Source organism: Echiichthys vipera, assembly GCF_963691815.1.
Source record: "Echiichthys vipera genome assembly, chromosome: 18".
In the NCBI taxonomy this organism is placed as follows: Eukaryota; Metazoa; Chordata; class Actinopteri; order Perciformes; family Trachinidae; genus Echiichthys; species Echiichthys vipera.
Genome location: NC_139843.1, coordinates 2,759,080 through 2,778,022, shown reverse-complemented (window position 1 = coordinate 2,778,022; position 18,943 = coordinate 2,759,080). Strand labels below are relative to the sequence as shown.

Below are 18,943 nucleotides of genomic sequence, written 5' to 3'. Positions count from 1 at the left end.
TAGAATGTTTATATTTTTGCAAAGAGAAGCAGTGGCGTACGAAGACTTTTTGAAGGGCAGGGGCGGAAAGGGGGAACAAAAAGGGCACATTAATGTTTCCTCGCCACTAGAGAGGACACTTTAGCATGCGTTCCGGCTCCTAGAGGACACTTTAGCATGCGTTCTGGCTCCTAGTGGGCACTTAAGCAAACGTTTTGGTTCCTAAAGGACACTTTAGCACATGTTCTGGCTCCTAGAGGGCACTTTAGCACACGTTTTGGCTCCGAGAGGGAACATAAGCAAATGTTCTGACTCCTAGAGGGCACTTTAGCACACATTTGGCTCCTAGAGGACACTTTAGCACACGTTTGGCACCTAGAGGACACTTTAGCACACATTTTGGCTCCTAGATGACACTCTAGTACACGTTTTGGCTCTTAGAGGACACTTTAGCACACGTTTTGGCACCTAGAGGGAACTTTAGCACACATTTTGGCTCCTAGATGACACTCTAGTACACGTTTTGGCTCTTAGAGGGCACTTTAGCACACATTTGGCTCCTAGAGGACACTTTAGCACACGTTTGGCACCTAGAGGACACTTTAGCACACATTTTGGCTCCTAGAGGGCACTTTAGCACACGTTTTGGCTCCTAGAGGACACTTTAGCACACGTTTTGGCTCTTAGAGGACACTTTAGTGCGCGTTTTGGCACCTAGAGGGCGTGCAATGACGTAAACTAACCTCTAGGAGTCACTGCAGTTAACTGAAGGGGCAACAATGTTCAACAGACGTAACTTAAAAACTGATAGTTTAAAACGTGTTCACCCACCTTATGTTCACATTTGTTTTTAAGAGGTTATTTTAATCCAGCATTTTTAAATGTCCGGTTTTGGCTGTTAACCTTAATCAGACCAGAGCATCAGCCAATCACAGACCCGTTGGTCTGCTGTTCAAATTCTCCACTTTGGAGAGAAGAGAATTAGGAAAAACTGCTGGAGTAAAACAAACACGACCTGCAACAAAACCTCAGTTCATAGTTAAACATCATTCATTCATCTTCAACCGCTTATCCCGGGGTCGGGGTCGCGGGATGACCTAATGTTTGAAGCATGCAGCTTTAAGTGAGTGAATAACGACGTTTAGCAGAAATAAAAAATGACAACAAGGTTCGGAAAAAAACGTTACAAATGTATTTGTACTTAAGAAGATGTCCCACAGTTTCTTACATATTTACAAATATACTTTACACTGTTACTTTACAACCTCGTCACCTCTCAAAACAACACATTTGAATGTTTTATATAAAGATTAAAGTTAACACATAATCAAACAAACTAAAGGAAATACCTCAGGTGGCTGTGAGGTCACACGACACATCAAACTAAAGACACTTTTCCTGTTTCACTCATGCATTAACATCTGAGGGCGCCCTCCCACTGTGCCTCCGTCCCGTGCCCGTTTGTACTCACACTACCTGGGCCTCGGAGAATGCTTCTTGCTGCCTATACGCCATCACGCCGTAACACGTCACACGCATTGATGACGTCATGGCGATGCGTGGCTTTGTTTCCAGATCTTTCCGTAGACCTCGGAGTTTTTGTGCGTCTTGTCGACTGTTTTTGAATCTTTTCATCGACCAAATCTGCAGTAAACACTCCACCTCCGCATCACACCAACGTGAACCTTTCACCGCCATTGTTTGAAATGTCCGCGCATGGTCCCTCCTTCTTTTTTCTACGTCCCAACAGGCGCACAGGAAATGACCTCAGAACCGCCGTAGGCCTCGTGCTCGTACACGTGCGCACGCTCGTGCTCGTACACGTGCAAACGTGCTTTACAAAAGCCCACCTCTCCCAAACGGCACGTGGACGTGCAGCTGGCTGCAGCTAGGCGCGGAGCGGTTGCACTCACACTGGTCAAAGGAACCAGACTTTACCTGTAAAACCCGTTTTGGCCCGGTACGGAGGAACAGTGTGAGTGCGCCCTGAGTATCAGATGAAGTCTGTGGGGGTTTATTGCTTCAGTTGTTGGAAACAGAAACAAAGAGAACGCTCTATCGACACTGATTGAGTCGCACGTCACATTAGAAAGAAAAGAAAAATCATAAAACGGTTATGTTCGGTTCATACTGCAAAAACATTTCTCTGTCTGCGTCCACAAGCTAAAAGAATGCGTATGTCAGCATTAAGAATAATGCAAAGGGGTTAAAACGGCAGAGATGCTCTCTACGTTTCCTCTTCTTTGGACAGCGCCTGTGGAGGAAACACACGCGTGAAACAACGTCTGAATAATAATAATAATAATAATTATAATAATAATCAGAGTGTGACTGTTTGGTGTGTTTTGACTCCACTCACCTGTTTGAGGAACTGCCGTCCAAAGTAATTTGTGGCCATATTCTTTAGGCTGGTTCTGCCTCCCACTTTACACCGCACGTAACCGTAGAGGTTGGCTCCTTGCAACACCAGACCCATGATCACGACGGGCTGCGTGGAGGGTTAGAGACGGATGACTTCACAACACTGGAACATTCTTCAATGACAAACACGTACATCACATTTTCCAGCTCTGAATCCCAGACTTTTAGACTTCTCAGGGGATTTTTCAGTCAAGTTAAACATCTGAACACCAACTGTTAGATGCTTATTATGTAAAATGCAACTTTTAACATGTATGAATGGATGTTAGTGTTTTGAGTGTTAGTGTGTTGTGTGTTAGCGTGTTGTGTGTTAGCGTGTTGAGTGTTAGCGTGTTGAGTGTTAGCGTGTTGAGTGTTAGCATGTTGAGTGTTAGCGTGTTGAGTGTTAGCGTGTCGAGTGTCAGTGTGTCATGTGTTAGTGTGTCATGTGTTAGTGTGTTGAGTGTTAGTGTGTTGAGTGTTAGTGTGTTGAGTGTTAGTGTGTTGAGTGTTAGCGTGTCGAGTGTCAGTGTGTCATGTGTTAGCGTGTTGAGTGTTAGCGTGTTGAGTGTTAGTGTGTTGAGTGTTAGCGTGTTGAGTGTTAGCGTGTCGAGTGTCAGCGTGTCATGTGTCAGTGTGTCATGTGTTAGCGTGTTGAGTGTTAGCGTGTTGAGTGTTAGTGTGTTGAGTGTTAAGTGTCGAGTGACGTGTGTCGAGTGTTAGTGTGTTGAGTGTTAGTGTGTTGAGTGTTAGCGTGTTGAGTGTTAGCGTGTTGAGTGTTAGCGTGTTGAGTGTTAGCGTGTTGAGTGTTAGTGTGTTGAGTGTTAAGTGTCGAGTGACGTGTGTCGAGTGTTAGTGTGTTGTGTGTTAGCGTGTTGTGTGTTAGCGTGTTGAGTGTTAGCGTGTTGAGTGTTAGTGTGTTGAGTGTTAAGTGTCGAGTGACGTGTGTCGAGTGTTAGTGTGTTGTGTGTTAGCGTGTTGTGTGTTAGCGTGTTGAGTGTTAGCGTGTTGAGTGTTAGCGTGTTGAGTGTTAGCATGTTGAGTGTTAGCGTGTTGAGTGTTAGCGTGTCGAGTGTCAGTGTGTCATGTGTTAGTGTGTCATGTGTTAGTGTGTTGAGTGTTAGTGTGTTGAGTGTTAGTGTGTTGAGTGTTAGTGTGTTGAGTGTTAGCGTGTCGAGTGTCAGTGTGTCATGTGTTAGCGTGTTGAGTGTTAGCGTGTTGAGTGTTAGTGTGTTGAGTGTTAGCGTGTTGAGTGTTAGCGTGTCGAGTGTCAGCGTGTCATGTGTCAGTGTGTCATGTGTTAGCGTGTTGAGTGTTAGCGTGTTGAGTGTTAGCGTGTTGAGTGTTAAGTGTCGAGTGACGTGTGTCGAGTGTTAGTGTGTTGAGTGTTAGTGTGTTGAGTGTTAGTGTGTCGTGTGTCGAGTGCTGTGTGTCGTGTGTCGAGTGCTGTGTGTCGTGTGTCGAGTGCAGTGTGTTAGTGTGTCGTGTGTCGAGTGTCGTATGTCGAGTGCAGTGTGACGTGTGTCGAGTGATGTGTGTCGTGTGACGTGTGTCGTGTGTGGTGTGTCGTGTGATGTGTGTCGTGTGTCGTGTGTCGAGTGTCGAGTGTCGTGTGTCGAGTGTCGTGTGACGTGTGTTGCGTGTCGTGCACATGCTGTCTGTTACTGCTCCGGTCTTTGAGATCCATTTTTGTATTAAACTTTCTTAACTTTTATTCTCTTTCTGTTCGTTCTGGTTCTTCACCCTGACTCCTGTGAAGTTCTGCCCTCTGTATGATATTTGTTGTTGTTTATCTGGAGTTTTATAACATAAATAATTTCCCCTGGGATCATTAAAGTGTTTCTGATTCAGGTCACTGGAGCCGGACAGTACTGAGACACTGACGGACACAATGATGGTTTAGGTCTTTTTACTCACCAGCCATTTGACCCTGAAGGAAAAGAGAGTGCTGAAAGCAAAGATGACCCAGAGGACGGGACAAACGATCAGACCGATCCAGAAGATTCGAGCCTCCGAATCGGACGCTTGTGGCTTCGCTGTACCCTGAAGAGAAACAGGATATTCTCACAGTTAGGACATCTGCAAATGCAATAAGGCCCGGAAAACAACTCCACACAGGACAGGAGGTCACGATCATGGGAGGTTAAAGACGCACGCGGGGGACAGAACGACTGCAACACCAAAGCAACAGGGATCAAACTAACTCATCCTTAAGGGCGCCCTCCCACTGTCCCTCAGTCCCGTGCCCCGTGCTTTAGGGTCCTTGTTCCCCCCTCCAGGCCCGTTTGTACTCACACTACCTGGGCCTCGGAGAATGCTTCTTGCTGCCTATACGTCATCACGCCGTAACACGTCACACGCATTGATGACGTCATGGCGATGCGTGGCTTTGTTTCCAGATCTTTCTTTACTAAAGCCCACCTCTCCCAAACGGGCCGTGGACGGCAAGCGTGCCGCTCCTAGACGCGGTACGGTTGCACTTACACTGGTCAAAGGAACCAGACTTTAGCCTTGAAACGTGCTCGGGCACGGTACGGATGGACAGTGTGAGTGCGCCCTAAGGGGCCTCTTACCTTCTTGGACTCAAACACCCAGTGGCTGCGTCCATCATCATCCACCTGGTTCCACCACCGCAGACCGACCATCAACCTCCCAGTGATGTTCTGGAAACACAGGTTAGATTTTCGGCTTTACATCAACACCAGCATCGTAAAGAACAGTCTTCCTGTTGTTCACTGGAGAGAGTGCATCTTGCAGAAGAAGGCAAAGACACACCTTTACTGTCCAGAAGTCACACGAGAGCAGAAGGATGATTGTGACCATGCAGGCGATGAAGCTGTCACTGAAGAGCCCACAGAGCAGGTACACGATGATGGCGCTGACTCTGAAGAAGAGGTGGAAGAAGGAGGCCACCGGGTGCCTGGGAACACAATGTTTAACGCAACAGTGAGCGCGTTTTATCAAATCCATACTTCACTGAGTGCAGGGCTGTGATTAAATATTACATTTAATATATATAACACTCAAATATCATCAATTTACTTTTATAAACCACACAGAAAAACATCAGATCCTCACATTTCAGAAGCTGCAACCAACACATGTGTGACATTTTGGATTTTTCTTTTAAAAACAATGAACTGAGAGACATTTAAAGCCATCAGACTCCTGTTAACGTACTTGATATTCGTCTTCTTTGACCTCTTCCCTGCATCCTCCTCCGCGTCGAACAGAGACACGTCTTCATCGTTGGCGTCCTGAGGGATGAAGAAGGAAGAGGAGAAACCCTCAGAGACTCAAAACTATAAACAGGATCCATCCGTGTTTGTGGACGGGTCGTACGTCTAAGGAGCTTGAGCTTTAACAGCATGTTCACGTACGGTTAAGTCTCTTTTTTGGGGGGACTGTACCTTTAGTCAGACTTCTTAAGCTTTTTCTAAACTGAAAATTAGACACAAGGTCTGCACAGCTTTTTTAAGAGTATAATTCAAGCACTTTAAAACCCAGCCTTTACTGATTTTTCATGTCAAATAAACAGATGTTTGACGGATTGTGTTGATGAAATATAGGGGTATACAGTGTGTATATAGTGTATCAATGTATGTTGTTATTTGCACTATGCTCTTTAGCCGCTGTAACCCTGTAAATGTCCCCACTGTGAGACTAATACAGGATTATATCATCTTGTCTTTATTTGAATTCAAGCATATTCCTAGCCTTGTAATCGAACAGTTAAAATTAAGCATTTTTAAGACTTTGTATGAACGCTGCAGACACTCAACTGAATTCAGAATCAAGAGTAAAATTCAAGCACTTTTTAACCTATATTGTTGTTTTTTTTCATGTCAAATAAAACGATGTGTGACGGATTGTGTTGATGTGTGCACAGTTACGCTCACGATGATCTGAGGAATGTGGTTTTTACTTAAACGTCGTTCGTTGATGCTAATTTCTTTCTGTTCTGTGAACGTGAAAAAATGTATTTGTACTTTAAAAAAGGGAACTTTTTTGTAGCAAAGTTCTTGGTAAAGCCTGAGAGATAAGGGGAAATAGTTTGTTCAAAGAATGAAACTGTATAATAACCTGTATCTTGAATGTAATGTATTATGTGATGGTGTCTAATAACCCCCACCAACCATGAGAGTTGGGCTCTTTATGTGCAGGATACAAAAAAAACCTAAATATAATACACACATAAATGAGTTTAAGCTCATTTCCGGTCTCAATGCGGAGTCATTTTAAACACGGTTTAATAATAATAATAATAATAATAATATAAATAAAACCAGGGGACCTCAGCTGTGTCAGCAGGAGGGTTGTTGTTGTTTTAAAGCAAATGTTGATTATAATGATGAAGCTAACTTTAGCTAACGTGAGCTGGTTATAGCGACGAAGTTTGAACACATGAAAGTTTATATTTATATTTTAACACACGGGATATAAACACAGTTATGGATTATTATGCTGTAGTTGCATGAAGTCAACGTTTACTGTGTGTAAATGTAAATACACCGAAGCTAGCGTGTTAGCTAACATGTTAGCAACCCGACAGATGTTCGCCGCTTAAACTGCGGATTTAAACTATTTTAACGAACTCATTTCCTGTTTTTATCTTTATTACTTTTTTATCAGATGACGCTTCACTCGCTGTTTCACACGTTATGCATAAAATAGGAAAGATAAACATTTAAATGTGTCACTTACTTCTGTTAGCATGTTGGAACTTGAGCAGGCGCTTCCTGATTACGTGTCCAGTGACGTCACTGCGGTCAGGTGACCAATAGCGTGCCTCTTGCGTCGTTACGTCATCGCAGTGATATCTTTGAATATGAAAAATAAGATTAATTTTGAGTGTTTATGACACAATAACCCTCAGAACTGATGTGTTTATATTGTTGTATTTTATCACATTAATATTTTACAACTCTGCGCGTTTATTGTGTCTCATATTTATTTATTTTTATCTTATTTTATTGTTTGAAAGTTTAGAAACATGCATAGATGTTTTTTTAATCCTCCATAAAACAATTCATAAATACACAAAATTAAGAAAATAATAAACTTATGACAAAGTATGTTTGGTAGCAACAATGGTGAGAAAGAACAATGATAGAATCCATTTGTGTGTGTGTGTGTGTCTGTGTCTGTGTCTGTATCTGTGTGCGTGTGTGTGTATTGACCCCTTGACATTTATTGAGTGCTCAGTCCATAGGTGACTTGTCCGGGAACTGTAGGGTTGCTGGTTCGAGTCCCTGTTTGGTCTATGAATGGAGTGTGGACTGGTGGCTGGAGAGGTGCCAGTTCATCTCAAGTTCATCTTGAGCAAGGCACCGAACCCCCAACTGCTCGGGGCGCTGGTCACTGGCAGCCCTCTCGCTCTGACATCTCTCCGTTAATTGCATGTATACAGGTCCTGTGTGTGTGTGTGTGTGTGTGTGTGTGTGTGTGTGTGTGTGTGTGTGTGTGTGTGTGTGTGTGTGTGTGTGTGTGTGTGTGTGTGTGTGTGTGTGTGTGTGTGTGTGTGTGTGTGTGTGTGTGTGTGTGTGTAACATGATTAATAATAGAGTGGAAAAAAATCAAATTTCCCCGTTGCGGGACTATTAAAGGAATTCTTCTTCTTCTTCTTAAATGTAAGAATATGTTAAACTGTGTTCTCCATCAGTTTCCTGTCTTATACCTGCAAATATTACTGTATTTGACTGTTTCTGTGCTACTTTCTGCTTCTTTGTTTCATGCAATGACAGTTAAACCTACTTTGAACCTTTGCATTAACTACGTATGTGTGGTTCTGCATGTGCTGGTCCTCACAACAGCTGTCTGCGCCTCTGCTCTGCACAGCTTTATCAGATGATCTCACCCATGACTCTGACGCATCTGACGCATGCAGCGGCCAGAAATACTTCAGTTCATTCACCCATTTTTTTTGCAGTCACTGTGGCAGATTTCCCCCGGATTCTTCATCTGATGCCAAACTATGAACAGAAAGTCTTGCAAACGAAGGTATTTTTTATTTGCATACAGGAAAAACGTAGAACACCTCAGAATTCACAGTGGGATGAAAAGTAACAGTAGTCCCGAATGTGCACCGGAGTATAAATACGACCCAGATGAGACACACATCACTATTTGTTAGCTTTAGAAAACAAACATGCTGCTGTAAACAGATTTAATATGATAAGACTGTCCATATGTTTTCCATTGTTAGACACACACTAGTCTCATATTTGTTGAATTGTCCCTTAAATGATCCAGAAAAAACGACTTCTAATCATTGCTTTGCTGCCATCTTTGAATCAATAGCTCCGTTTTCTGGTGAGGTGGGAGGAGAGGGGCTTTTGAGGCGTAAGGGCTCCCCTGGTGCCACCAAGGCGACGATATTCTCCTTCTTGGACAACCAGAAAGCCGGGTAAATAGGCTCCAGGAACTCTGTTTTGTACTCGTGGATGAGCGTCATGGTGCCATCCACACCGTAGAAAGCCAGGAGGCCTCTCGAGTAGTCCACGTAAACCCCGATGCGAGTGAACTTCTCCACACTAAGAGGGGTCTCCACGTCGCTGTGCCAGGCGGAGAAGGTGCGGCCGTTCCACTGAAGACACCAGGAGAAGTCGTTCCCGGTGATGCAGCTGTTGCTCTCGCTGCCCTTGCGGTCGATGCTCTTGTAGGTCAGACCCACGTGCGTGCCCTCGCCACTGATGTCCGCCTCAAAGTAGTGCCGCCCCAGGTAGAAGCTCTCGGTGGCCAGAACTTGGCGCCAGTTCTCGAACCTCTCGGGGACATCGGGGTAAGGGTGCTGCCAGGGTGTGGTGTTAGTCACCTTTCTGTTTTCTTCCGTCAGCCGCAGGAACTTGTGAGCGGTGTCAGCGTCGAAACTCACATGGGCGGCATCTGGGAGAGGATTGAGAAAACGTGGGTTTACTTGTGTTGTAAGTGTAACTAAGTCTACAGTCAGGAGTGCAAACACCTCTGAGGTCACCAAGGTCTTATCTCCCCTGTTGTTTCTTTTGTTACACTCTTTTTAGCGCCCGGTCCGTCCTTCGACTATAAAAGGTCAAATGGTAAAGAAACAGGAACCAACCAGTGAGATAACGTCCAAAATAACCACAAATAAACTCATAATGACCACAAAGAGATATGAGCATAAAAGGACACACAAAGACAATATATTCAAAATGACTACAAAGAGACACAAAAGACTTCAAAGAGACACAAAAAGAATATAAAAAGACACAAATCAACTACAAAAAGACACAAAAAATACAAAGAGAAACAAAACAACTACAAAGAGACACAAATCAACTACAAAGAGACACAAAAAGACACAAATCAACTACAAAGAGAAACAAAACGACTACAAAGAGACACAAAAAGACACAAATCAACTTCAAAGAGACACAAAACAGCTACAAAGAGACTTCAAAGACACACAAATCAACTACAAAGAGACACAAAAAGACTTCAAAGAGAAACGAAACGACTTCAAAGAGACAAAAATCAACTACAAAGAGACACAAAGTGACTTCAAAGAGAAACAAAAAGACACAAATAAACTACAAAGAGAGACAAAAATACTACAGAGAGACACAAAACGACTTCAAAGAGACACAAAGAGAAACAAAAGGAGTACAATGAGACACAAAATGACTCCAAAGAGATTAAGGGTGTGTGGTGTCAGGGAACTCATTTCTAAAACCACTGCAGTATTTCACATCCAAATACAGGAAACACTTACACTGGAGGAAGTCAGCGCGTGTCACTGGATTTGGTATCGACATGTTCTGTTTCGCTGCAACGATTTCATGAACGGTTGTCTTTATTCCCATTTTGTCTGCAAACGGAACAAAGAACATTTCAGTCTCTGACAATAACAAACACATCACACCTGAGATCCATTTAATTTGTAATGGAGGGAAACAAGTATGTGCTGTCTTTCAGCTCCTGGAGGTGACACACAAAAGAGGTGAGTCATGCAGCGCTCGGGTGGTTTGTAGGCAAATTTATGCACACCTGAGCTCTAATAGCTGCGACACCCAGGCGGAAAATTCTTCACATGTGCGAACACGCCCAGAAAGCCAAACAACCGCCAGCGTGTGTGATATGACCCGGCGGTATCTTTCTGTCTCCTTACCATTCTTGCACGTCTCTCTGACTTTCTCTATGTACGAAGACACGAGCGTGGCACACAGCTCCTGCGTGGAGTCCACGATCACGCGGCTGAAGGATTTCAGGCGGTCCATGAGGCCGATGTAGATCCCCGGCACGGAGGCGTCAGTGGTTTCTTTCTTCCACTCCGAGTACTCCTGTAGGACAAACACACAGGGCCGCTCAGGAGACAGAACACGAGGATGTCTGCGGGGAAGGATTTCATTTCCCTAGGGAGGTGTTCCAGGCACGTCCAGCTGGGAGGAGGCCTCGGGGAAGACCCAGGACCAGGTGGAGAGATTAGATCTCCACACTGGCCTGGGAACGCCTCAGGATCCCCCAGTTAGAGCTGGTTAATGTGGCCTGGGAAAGGGAAGTTTGGGGTCCCCTGCTAAAGCTGCTGCCCCCGAGACCCGACCCCGGATAAGAGGCTGAAGATGAGATGAGATTGTGTAGTTTCTGACGATCCCTCTGTGTTATAGTGGAGAACTATACAGAACTTTCTATGTTAGATCACTGCTGTGGTCTCTAAACTGTGTGAGGGACATCACACAAGGCCATGATTTCTCTTGGCGTCTGACGCAGCTGTAGAGTTAGGGCGCACACACACTGTCCTTCCGCACCGGGTCAAAACAGGTTTTATGGGTAAAGCCTAGTGCGTTGACCAGTGTGAGTGCAACCGCTCCGCGCAAAGCTGCGGCCAGCTGGCCGTCCACGGCCTGTCTGAGAGAGATGGGCTTTTGTAGAGCGCGGGCACACGCATCGTGATGACGTCATCAATGGGTGTGACGTGTTACGGCGTGATGACGTATAGGCAGCAAGAAGCATTCTCCGAGGCCCTGGTAGTGTGAGTACAAACGGGCCTGGAGGGGGGGACAAGGACCCTAAAGCCCGGGTCGCGGTGCTGGTGTGAATCCTTATCATCATGTTTATACACTATAGCCAATTGGATGTTAACACATCTCCCCTTTGCTGTCTCGGTGCACCTTTCTAATGTAAGTATCTGACTTAGAAACTGATTTTTGTTGAGGACTCTTCTGTTCCCCTTGATCAAGTTTAAATAAACTCCTACAGCATAAAACATCCAGGACTCTGGTGCTCCGTCTTCTTCACCAGCATCACAACAGTTTCCTCCCCAACAGTCGTGTTACCTGTAAGAAATCCACGTCGTTTTTGTTCTTGGAGAGCTTCTCCATCTGCGCCTGTGTCTTCTTCAGCTCTGTGCACCTCTGCTCCAGGTGCACCCGGATGCCCTCGGCCTGCCGCAGCGCCTGCTTCTCCTCGCCCTCCAGGATCTCCGTCACCTCCCGCTTCGCTTTTTCCACCAGCGCCTGCAGCTCCTCGAACTGGGTCTCGATCACCGCGCGTACCTCAGTCACAGAATGCTGTGGAACAGTCAAGTCACAAAACAGAGGCACAAAATGAGACCAAGAGACACAAAAGGACCACATAGACACAAAAAGGCTACAAAGAGACACAAAAGAGACACAAAGAGACACAAAATGACCACAAAGAGACACAAAAGGACTACAAAGAGACACAAAAGGACTACAAAGAGACACAAAATGGCTACATAGAGACACAAAAAGACAACAAAGAGACACAAAATGGCTACAAAGAGACTTAAAATTACCACAAAGAGACACAAAATGGCTACAAAGAGACACAAAGACACAAAAAGACCACAAAAAGACTACAAAGAGACACAAAGAGACACAAAATGGCTACAAAAAGAGACAAAATTACTGCTAAGGGACACAATTAACTGTAAAGTCTGTGTTGTTGTTATATAGGAGAGGTGGTGTGAGGTCTGCATCCTTGTTATAGTGTTTTTAGTTGTGTGAACTGAGCGGATCCAAAGATGTGACAGGTGACAGGTGACAGGTGACAGGTAGGGCATGCGTCGTGTCCCAGGATGTTACACAACTGCAGGTTTAATGAGGGAATGCCTCATTGACTCACCGCCACCATCAACCACATGGAAAACACCTCCAGAACCAGTCCTGCGGCTCCAGGACTTAATGAAGTGTTGTGACAGTCATGTGATCTGACACACAGTGAGCTCCTTCACAGACCAGTCACACGCTGCGTTTACCTCAATGGACACCGTGTTGAGCTGGAGTTTGTTGATGGCGTTCTCGGCTGCCGTCACCGTCTTCGCCATCTCCGTCTGCTTCTCCCTCAGTTCCTTCTGCGATCACGAGAGAAGAGAACAGAGCTCAGCACAGAAACCACAACCACCACCACCACCACCCCCCCGCCGCCGCCGTCACGCTGAAGATACGCCACACACCAGCAGAGACATGTGCACGCATCTGTGTGTTTGGCAGATGTAACATAAACATTCAGTCTGTGTCTGCAGGGAAACAGAGTTGTTCCCCAGTTTCCTCGTCTCGTCTCTGTGAGGGAGGTCACGTCCCGTCCTACACTTTTTGAAAGCGCGGGCTTGTTTTCAGGTTCAGGTCTGAATTCCTGGGGCAGGTTCGGGCGACTCTGAATTCTTTCCCACATAGTTTAGACCCTGAGGGGAACACTACGCCTCCCTTTTGCCTGCGACGGTGAGACAGACAGCGCTCCGTTGTCCTTATCAGCCTCATATTTGTAAAGGTATGTTGTCTGCTGAGGAATGTCATTTTGAAAGAGGTACGCGTCGGGGAGGACCTCTCTCTCTCTCTCCACGCTCCTCTTTGAACCAACAAAAGAACCAATTGCAGAAATATTTAAGATATTTACCTCTAGGTAAGGTGTGTTTACAGTGGTTTGACAGCGGGATAACAGCCAAACTACTGAATGAACCAGGGGGCGGGTACTCAAATCCTTCCTCACGACCGCTAACACAATGCTAACGTAGTGCAGAGCCTTAAGGTGTGCGCTCTCCGGGTAAACTTCTACTTTAGATTCAAAACTTACAGGTTAGTTAGTTAGTAATGCATTTATTGTGTCATACAGACGCCCCGTCCACGTGGACTCATGCTGAGATCATGTTGCTTTGGGTGATTTTTACAAACTAAGCTAAAAGTCGAAGCTAACGTCAGAATGCTAAATAAGTTTAGCGACTCCATTCAGTTGTGTTTTATGACAGATTAAAACAAAACAGCTCCTCCTTTCTGTTAAGATTTGAAACTAGCAAAATGGTTTGTTTCTTGTGTTTTAGCACCAAGCCCCGCCCACAGAGAGCGACTTCCTGTTTGATCCAATCAGGAAGCTCCGTCAGCGTAAGTTCTCTGAGTGTCCACTAGGGGCAGGTTTCATAACAGAGCAGTTTCTCATTGAGCCCCATGTTAAACAGGCCGTTTACACAGCATCATTAAACCTGTTTAAGGACAAAAGAACATTCTAGTCTGTGTGTTTAGCTCAGGTCTCCATGACAACACTGAGGGGGAGGGGCTAGTTTATTTTATTGGAGCTTAAAGTTTATGAATAATTAGGGGCGTGGCCTCTTGAGTGACAGCTAGCCTCTGGCCTTCACTTCTCCTCGGAGGTAAACGTCAGCCAGTGACCAGAGCCCCGAGCAGTTGGGGGTTCAGTGCCTTGCTCAACAGCGACTCGGCAGTGCCCAGGAGATGAGCTGGCACCTCTCCAGCCACCAGTCCACGCTCCACTCATGGTCCAAACAGCCAAGTCACCTATGGACTGAGCTGCTGCCGCCCCAAACCAGCTGGACGGCAGGAGAGTGAGAGTCATGACTGCTGTAAGAGGAGGACACATGTGCGGTGTGCAGCAACAGGAAGTCCTACATCGTCTTCATGTTTCCGGGGAATTGAACCTCTTTGAATGAAAGTGATTAACGACACGTGAACTGAAGTGTTTCTTCTCTTGTTGTCTATCCACACACACTCAGAGCAGAGTGGTGTTTGTGGTATTTCCACCCACGCTCTCTAACAGCTTCCCCTCCCGACGCTGTTTGCTCTGCAGCTCTAATGAAGCGGTTTGAGGTTTCTCAACAACACTGTGCAAATAACAGGTGTGGGCTAAAAGCTGCGGATCTCTGCAGGAATCTGGAGGCCGCGTTGAACCTGAGGGTCACACACTGTCAGACCCAGAGAGACAAACGACACTTGCCTGAGCTTTCTCTGCGTCAGAGGGGCTAAAAAGAGTTTAGTGTTGAGTTTCCACACTGCTGGAAAATCAAATAACCCCGTGGATCACGCTGAGCGAGCCCGTGATTTGACGACCTTTACGGTGGATATGAAGCCAGAATTACTGTCTTAATGGGATCAGAGCTGCATCATGGGAGATATGTGAGAACAACTGGGAAAACACAGTTCATCCTCTCTCCACTGGTGCTGAAGGGTCGTCAGAGCCTCAGGCAGACAACACTAAATATAGCTCTTCTTCAATGTGTGCAAGTGTGGATGTGGCTAATCAATGACACTCGTGCTGTATTATTCCACTAAAGTTCCTTTAGTCCGTCTGCGTTCTCTGTTAGAGCTGCACTACAGCAACTATGAGAGACCTGAACAGCTCTAGTTTATCCAGAGCTCATCTGAAGAGATGGTTCATTGGTGCTCAGCTCTGTCAGCACTAACACTAACACTTGATGACACCTTCCTGTCCTCGGTGCGTCTGTGCTCAACCTGCAGCCATCTTCTCTCTTTACTGCGTGCGTCTGATTGTGCTCTTGTTATTGTGTTGCATAGATTCTGTATTTGTGCGTCTGCTCTGCGTGCTGTGGTGTGACGTGTCTTGCGTCTTGAATGATCTTTTCTAAATTGATGCTACTTTGTCATGTCCTTTAACTGCTGTGCATGTTTTGTAGTTTGCCCTGGCTGTAATTGTGTAATTTTAATGTAATTGTTTCTCTATTCTGTTCTGTTGACGGTTAAGTTTAGTCTCTAAAGGAGACGGTTAAGTTTAGTCTCTAAAGGTGACGGTTAAGTTTAGTCTCTAAAGGAGACGGTTAAGTTTAGTCTCTAAAGGAGACGGTTAAGTTTAGTCTCTAAAGGTGACGGTTAAGTTTAGTCTCTAAAGGAGACGGTTAAGTTTAGTCTCTAAAGGTGACAGTTAAGTTTAGTCCCTAAAGGAGACGGTTAAGTTTAGTCCCTAAAGGACTTGGTTCAGATCAGATAAAGGTGGTTTGTCTCAGTTCTTCCAGGTCAGGGTTGGGCAGTCCCGGTCGTGGAGCCACTGTCCTGCATGTTTTAGGTTTCTCTCCTGAGTCTGATGCTCTGCTCGTTATCAAGCAGCTGAAGCTCATCACAGTTTGATTGTTGTCAGACTCAGGTGTGTTAGGCTCAGGTGTGTCAGACTCAGGTGTGTTAGACTCAGGTGTGTTAGACTCAGGTGTGTTAGACTCAGGTGTGTTAGGGTAGGGAGGAACCTAAAACATGCAGGACAGTGGCTCTCCAGGACCGGGATTGCCCACCCCTGATCCAGGACTTGAACACCGGTCCTCCAGGTGAAAGTCCTATGTTTTGGACCCGTCCTTCACTCCGACCCGTCTCCCTACGTGGATTTTGGCGTTCTTCAGCCTCGTATCTACCGAACAGTCCGGTTCAGTTGAGTTTGTTACACATTGGAAGAATTATTTTTGCGTTTCAATGGTTAAAAGTTTTCTTTAAGACTTCAAAGTAACACAGTAATCTGTATAATCCACCGTAGATTCAGTAATCTGTCGGTAATCTATCCACAGTAGAAGAACATTTAACATCACTACGCAGTTCTGAGGAGTTCTAGTGGAAAAGAAAAGAGTATGTGAGAACACTCGCCTCTATCCGACTGCGAGCCTCCACCACGGGGACGGTGTTGTGGCCCTTGTGCTCCTCCGTCACACAGTCCTGACAGACGCAGCGGCCGTCGGCACAGCAGAACAGCTCCAGGGGCCAGTTGTGGCTCTCGCACGTCCGCCTCTCAATGTCCCTGAGCGGCTCCACCAGCCGGTGGTTCTGAAACTTCGGGTTCTCCAGGTGAGGCCGGAGGTGGGCCTCGCAGTACGACACCAGGCAGGTGAGGCAGGACTTGAGGGCCCTGCAGGGGCTCTCGATGCACGAGTCGCACACCACATCGTCGGGGCCCAAAGGTTCCTCCTTCACCTCCTCTTCTTCTTTGACCTCCTCTTTGGCTCCGTTTTCCACCTCTCCATCTGCCGCTGCTTCCGTCCCTTTCTCCTCCTCCTCTTCAGGTTTCTTGGGGTCCTCAGACTCCTTCAGGTCTGCCTGGGTTTTGTTCTCCTCTGCCACCTTCGGGTCCTGCTCCTCTTTGCTCTGGATCACAGGAGCTTCAGCCTCTGTCCCGTTCTGTTTGGGGCCGACAGCAGGTTCAGGCTTGTCGTTGCTCTGGAGAGACTCAGGACATCCTTTACTTTTGTCTCCGTGACAGGAGGCAGGAGAGGTGGGAGCTGCTTCTTCAGCGGCGGCTGTATCTGCCATGTCTTCAGTTGCCTCTCTGTCAGCCCCGGCTGCACTTCCACTCCTTTATGCTCTCTGGAAATAACTGGCTCGGCCACTTTTGTCAGCCAGTAGTTCCTGGATCACACTGAAGAGGCTGGAAAGCCACACCTAGAGGATGTGAACCGCAGCCAGGGCCCATAGTTTCAGTCGTAAAGGCTCTCCGCCCCTTCAGCACTCACATGCAACCAGGCAGTACACACAGATACACCCACCCACACACACACACACACACACAATCACTGCCCTCCCCTTCCCTGGAGGAGAAAGAAGCTACAGGGTGGAGCCTGCACCGCAAACGAGGAGCAGAGGGGTGTAGACTTACATTCCCCCACATGCTTTGTGTTGGAACATGAACTGAAACTCGCAACTTTGAGTGTTTGCAGACTTTTAATCTCAGCCCACGGACGGACACACTGTTGTATCTGTGTCATGATAAAAGTGAGCACATCATGGCTGCGGCCGTCTCTTCCTCTGTCACGTCATGTGAGCATTTCTGCCTTCTCTTTTGGCTCTCAGCGGAGGCGGTCGCATTTTTCCTTCCCTCCTCTCCCTTATCTTTCCCTGCTTTGCTTCTCTTGTCTCGTCTAGTCTTCTGTCTTATGTATTTCTTTTTGAGAGACTCTCTCCGCACTGCTCTCCGAACCTAAAGAATTATGGAATTGATCAACTGGTCTCTGCACGCTATTGACACCATCTTCTCGACGAGAAGCCCGGGTGCGGGGGAACCTGACTGTCCTGCCTGAACGTTTGCAGCTGGCTACACGATGGCCGCGTGGGAGAGGTGGCGGGTCGTGTGCCTGGCGGCTCTTTCTGTGGAGGACGTCGAAGACATCTACCTATTCGGAACCGTGATAACAACTTCCCTGCTGATTGGAATAGGCACGGGCCTGGTTTATCAGAGAATTCGGGAATCCATGGCAGCTGCCAAGAGCCCCACATGGCTGCCTGGAATGATTGAGGCGGTGCGAGTCATGGGCACTCAGACTGTGGCTTTGCACCGTAACGTGGACAACTTGAGCCGCGATGTGGGTACCATCAAGGAGACGCTCATGGCTTTGCAAAGGAAAGTGGATCGTATTGCTGACCAGAATGGACAAAGAGAGTAGCCGCGACATTGGAATGTGGCTGCTCGTACCAAACCCAAACAACCCCAATCTTATCCTTTTCGGCCTCCCCAACCAGCAGTGGCCTTGGCCAAGGCTGCTGCTGGAACAACAACTCCCCTGGAGAACACTGCAGTGAGACGCTCTTCATTCCTTCCCCCACCTCCCACAGACACCTGCTGATTGTTGACTCTGCCTGGGTCATGATCAAGGCCGTCTCCGTTGGATCAGACTGAGGCACCGAGGCTGTGACGCCGGGCGGGGTGACGACCCAGGCTCACACATACAGTGACATTATACATTTATACAGATATGCACCCACCCTCCTCCCCCTCTCCCACGTCTCTGCAGCTTTGTACCCCCCCAGTGAGACAGACGGGTCCGTGACCAGCGCCGAATATGGCTGCAGGTCCGGGTGGGTGCTGTCTCTTGGGGTTACACCCCCCACCCTCACCCCCTCCCTGTTGCTAGTCTTGAGTTTTTCTGTTGTAAGAGTGATTATGTGCTTTTGTTGCTGAGGTGTTTTTTTCCTGTTCCCACACTGCACTCCCTCTGGAGAACAGTCTGGGGGTTGCCTTTTTTTCTCTCCTCCCTCTCCTCATGTTATGCTGTAACTTTCTCAATCCAATTCCTGCCTCCTGTCCTGTCTACCCCTCTGTCACATTGTATGTACATGTATGTTTGGACAGGTGGCGCTGCAATTTCGCTGGTACTTGTGACTAGTGACAAATAAAGGGCTTCATCATCATCATCATCATCATCATCATCATCATCAAAGTTCAAGTGAAAATGCAAATATTTCTCATGAATGAGCACGCAGGGCTGATAGTGCCACCCAGTGACCGCAGCCTGTGCTTATCAAGAGCGCGTTATAAGAACAGAGGGCTCTCATGCGCTCGAGTGATTAATCATTAACCACATGTGTGTCCAGCC

General features: G+C 46.7%; 2 protein-coding genes across 2 annotated transcripts; both read right to left on the bottom strand.

Annotated features, from left to right (window-relative positions):
- Window positions 1-1,148: 1,148 nt before the first annotated feature.
- Window positions 1,149-7,136, bottom strand: tvp23b (trans-golgi network vesicle protein 23 homolog B). Its single transcript, XM_083932734.1, has 7 exons — window positions 7,084-7,136; window positions 5,560-5,636; window positions 5,155-5,299; window positions 4,953-5,042; window positions 4,297-4,422; window positions 2,339-2,467; window positions 1,149-2,233 (listed from the first exon to the last, which is right to left on the bottom strand). The coding sequence occupies exons 1-7, from the start codon at window positions 7,093-7,095 to the stop codon at window positions 2,207-2,209; spliced, it is 606 nt and encodes a 201-aa protein (XP_083788860.1). The 5' UTR covers window positions 7,096-7,136; the 3' UTR covers window positions 1,149-2,206.
- A 1,236-nt stretch (window positions 7,137-8,372) lies between these two features.
- trim16 (tripartite motif containing 16) lies at window positions 8,373-17,067 on the bottom strand. Its single transcript, XM_083932722.1, has 6 exons — window positions 16,227-17,067; window positions 12,614-12,709; window positions 11,670-11,903; window positions 10,505-10,676; window positions 10,109-10,204; window positions 8,373-9,264 (listed from the first exon to the last, which is right to left on the bottom strand). The coding sequence occupies exons 1-6, from the start codon at window positions 16,884-16,886 to the stop codon at window positions 8,648-8,650; spliced, it is 1,875 nt and encodes a 624-aa protein (XP_083788848.1). The 5' UTR covers window positions 16,887-17,067; the 3' UTR covers window positions 8,373-8,647.
- Between the last annotated feature and the right edge of the window lie 1,876 nt (window positions 17,068-18,943).